Below are 3,923 nucleotides of genomic sequence, written 5' to 3' on the forward strand. Positions count from 1 at the left end.
AAAATCTATCCTACGTGTTTCCCAGACCCCTGAGAAAAAACCCACAAGCCTTGGGATAACGTAGTTATCTCAAGGGACTAAACTCACCTTCGCTGGGAAGGGACGACAATGTCACTGGCTAGGCGAAGTTTCCAGAGGGAGACTTTCCTAGCAACAGGACAACCCCGGAACTTTTTTGTACCCACCACGATATTTCTTATTGCAGACAAATGAAGACACAAACTTTGTGTGCAATAAGCAGCGTATTTACCCCTCTTTTAAAGTGTCATAATGACATGTTACAGATGCCGCAAGAACTGTGTAAAAAAGTTCAAAGCAAGTCCACTAGGACTGTTTCTTTCTCCCTCAATTATTGCTTTAGTACCACAATAGTATAATAAACCAATTTGCTATAATCTATGTGTGTGTTTGTTATGTCTGTGTCTCCGTGGGGTTACAAAGTTTGCAATCCTTATAATGATTCTCAATCAGAATGCATTTGGCAGTAATGGTCTCTTAATAAAAGAACTCAATTCATCGTTCACAACAGATAAGAAAACTACTCATAATTGATCACGTACCAAACTAGAAAGAGCCACCGTTCAAGCAGGAGAAGGTATATACCCAGAAATTTTGAGGCTAAAGAAAACGAGTGCAAAACACAAAAGAAAACAAATTTAGGGAGGCATAGATTATGTTTTAAGTTCAGATATTAAACATCCGCACTGCTACCATTTAATACATAAAATCTCCATACTCCTGTTGGCTAAGACAATGATCTGTCCGTCGTAAACCTAGCAATTTAGCCTTCAAAAGAGCTCTCCACTAATGCTTCCTGGACTTGGTTCTGCTAAACGTACCTACACTCTGTTCGCATCGACATCTCTTTTCTGATGCGAAATGCTAAACGTCCCTCATAAGTGCGGAGAAAGTTGCAATATCTGTCAACAGTATAATCTTCCCTCTCAAAAACATCACTATCAGATTTAAGTGCATACAGAAAATCATCATCCTCATCCTCATCAACCTCAATCTCATCAAACTCATCAACCTCAACCTCATAAACCTCAACCTTATCAACCTCATCAACCTCACCCTTATCAACCTCAACCTCATCATCAATCAAATCATCATCACCAGAATCATAACTTTCTTCTCCAGCATTCCAACGACCTACAATAAACCCAACACACGTCAAAGTCAAGAAGAGTATAATCATCATGCAAGAGATCAAAATCTAAAGGGTACAAATATTCAATGAGGGGTAACCAAAGAAACAAAAATATATGAGCTAAGTTAGAAATTACGATAACAATAATTAAAAAGTGAGGAAAACCAACAAATCTTATTTAAATCATACTTGAGAAATCTCTAACCCAAGCAAAGGTATAGCCTTTTTCCTAGGGAAAAAAGAAAAAAAGAAGTTAGATTTCATCATGTTATGGCATTAAAATCTTTAGAAGAATTGTGCAAAGCAATAATGTAAATGAATGCCTCTATGTCAATACGCAAGAATTAATGTCCAAAATGCAGGAATAATCAAATTAATTTTCCTGAATGTATTCATAAAAAGGAAAGTGGTGATGTGACAAAGTGGAAAATAGTACATACCGGGCGTTTGTCAAAAAAGCAAATCCTAAGAACAAGGTTGGTTTTCTCCTCTGGTGGTGGTGGTGGCACCAGTTTAGCAAACTCCCTATCAACCTCATTTAGATCAAGTCCAGACTGACCAATTTTTATTAGAAGACGGTCACTGTTGGTCCAGGCAGGATAAAAGATATGTACATTGTCATACCCTGAAAAAATTAAATAAAGGATGATGAGATAGAGATAGAAAAATATGATCCAATTTCAGTTGGCTAACTTGGCTTCACACCTTCCTCTGAAGCAAGTGGTAAATCTGATTTTCGCAATACCCGATCACGTCTTGCAAAAATTAAAAAACAAAAAAACCAAAAATAAGTGGTGATTTAACGTTACGGTGAGATGAGACCAAAAATTAAAAATTAAAAAGGAAGTGAAAGTAGTTTAAGGATTAGCAATTTTTACATGGACTTCCAAATGGTCATTGGTGGTTTTGTGACGGCCTCCATTGCAGACTTTGTGACAGGCTCTGTGCTGGACTCCATTGCAGACACTGTGACGGGTTCCATTGCAGACTCTGTGACAGGCTCTGTGCTGGATTCCATTGCTGCCAGTAGAGATGGGTCGTGCTTGAATCGCTTGTGAAGTTGGACCTCCATCTCCGTGGTTTCTTCATCCTCTACCTTCATCCCTGCTTTAATGTACCACAAAGTCAGAAAAATCAATAATTATCGGATTAAACTAAAGCAAGTGGCTATTACTAACGCCAACTTCAAAAATTAATTGAATAATTTGTTGTTGCAGAGGATAATAAACAAATTAGCGTGGTTTTAAAAGCCTAGAACAAAACAATCACACCAACCCTAATCCTAACGGATCAATTAAAGCCATCAAATTTCAAAACCCTAACACTACAAAATACAATTTTTTTAAAATATATATATATAAACAAAATACGAAAATTATAACAGCGAACCAACGTACTTTGCCCTAAAAGCAACAAATCATTATTACCTCCATTCGCCACTTTCTCTCTCTCTTTCACCGCCTCTGTGTGTCTCTCTCTCTCTTAGCAAAACAAAGTTGTGGTTTGTATTTTTTGGAAATATGCGTGAGTGAAAAAGTGTGTAAAAATATGTGTAATTTGTTTAAATACTGAAAATTGTTATTTAAACAATGTTAACAAACGGCCCCTAGTAACCTTAGTAATGTTGTTCTGTTTAAGTGTTGTTAAAATCATATAGATTTTGTGTGCGTGTCTTGAGGATCAGACGGATAAAATTTATTTCAATCAACGAAATCTAACGGTAAATAGGGTCACAAGTTGTAGGGGTGTGCAGAAAACACACCGACCCGCCAAACCCGACCCAACCCACCGGGTTGGGTTACAAAAAAAAAATTATAGTGGGTCGGGTTGGGTTTGGGTCATAAAATTACAAACCCGCCAAACCCGACCCGACTCACCATATTTAATATATATTTAAAATATATTTTATATTTAATAAATTTTTTTTTTTATAAATCAATTGTAGGGCACTTTTATATATATATATATATATATATATATATATATATATTATATTTAATAATTAAAAAAAAAAACCCAACTGTAGAGCAATATTTCCTCAATTCCTCCTACTAATACTAATTTAATATATATAAAAAATATATTATATAATTAATAAATTTTTTTAAATAACCAATTCTTCCTATTCTATATAAAAGCCAATTAGTTCACACAAATCCTAATAAATTACTATTGTTGTTTAGTCATTAATGTTGAGCCTTTAAGGAGTTACATTGATACTAATCTTTAGGTTTTTTTAATATATTAATATTTATATTTTTTTTACTCAATTTAATAATAATAATAATAATAATAATAATAAATTGTCAAACCCATGGGTTCAACCCGACCCAACCCGACCCTTGGACTTATGTGATGGGTTGGGTTGGGTTGAATTTTTTTTGACCCACCATGGTGGGTTGAGTTAAAAAATCCCCTCAACCCGACCCAACCCGACCCATGCACACTCCTAACAAGTTGTGTTTTCTTGACTGGAGTAGACAGCAAGGATGTATACCGTAAGATGTCCGTTAAAATGTTTTTTTTAAAAAGAGGCCATATGATATCAATATAATAGTGGCCTCCTCAATACATTCACATGATTCAATTAGTTTTTATAATAACATGTGACTCATTAAAATAATACTAGTCTCATCATAGACGCTCTGCACGTGTGATGAAGCTTTTTTTTTTTTTTTTTAATTTTGAGTTTAATGTAATTTTTCAATTTGAATTTATTTATTATTAGTGAAGTTACACATGAAGGAATTTTTAAGAAACTAAAATTTATTTA

The 3,923-nt window shown here is 34.6% G+C and overlaps 1 protein-coding gene across 1 annotated transcript; it reads right to left on the reverse strand.

Moving 5' to 3' along the window:
- Positions 1 to 530: 530 nt before the first annotated feature.
- Positions 531 to 2,608, reverse strand: LOC115957999. The gene is made up of 6 exons (XM_031076361.1): positions 2,578 to 2,608; positions 2,029 to 2,254; positions 1,856 to 1,905; positions 1,591 to 1,775; positions 1,340 to 1,379; positions 531 to 1,152 (listed from the first exon to the last, which is right to left on the reverse strand). Exons 2-6 carry the CDS (start codon positions 2,250 to 2,252, stop codon positions 830 to 832), a joined length of 822 nt encoding a protein of 273 aa, XP_030932221.1. The 5' UTR covers positions 2,253 to 2,254; positions 2,578 to 2,608; the 3' UTR covers positions 531 to 829.
- Between the last annotated feature and the right edge of the window lie 1,315 nt (positions 2,609 to 3,923).

Source organism: Quercus lobata, chromosome 8 (assembly GCF_001633185.2).
Source record: "Quercus lobata isolate SW786 chromosome 8, ValleyOak3.0 Primary Assembly, whole genome shotgun sequence".
NCBI classification, from domain to species: domain Eukaryota; kingdom Viridiplantae; phylum Streptophyta; class Magnoliopsida; order Fagales; family Fagaceae; genus Quercus; species Quercus lobata.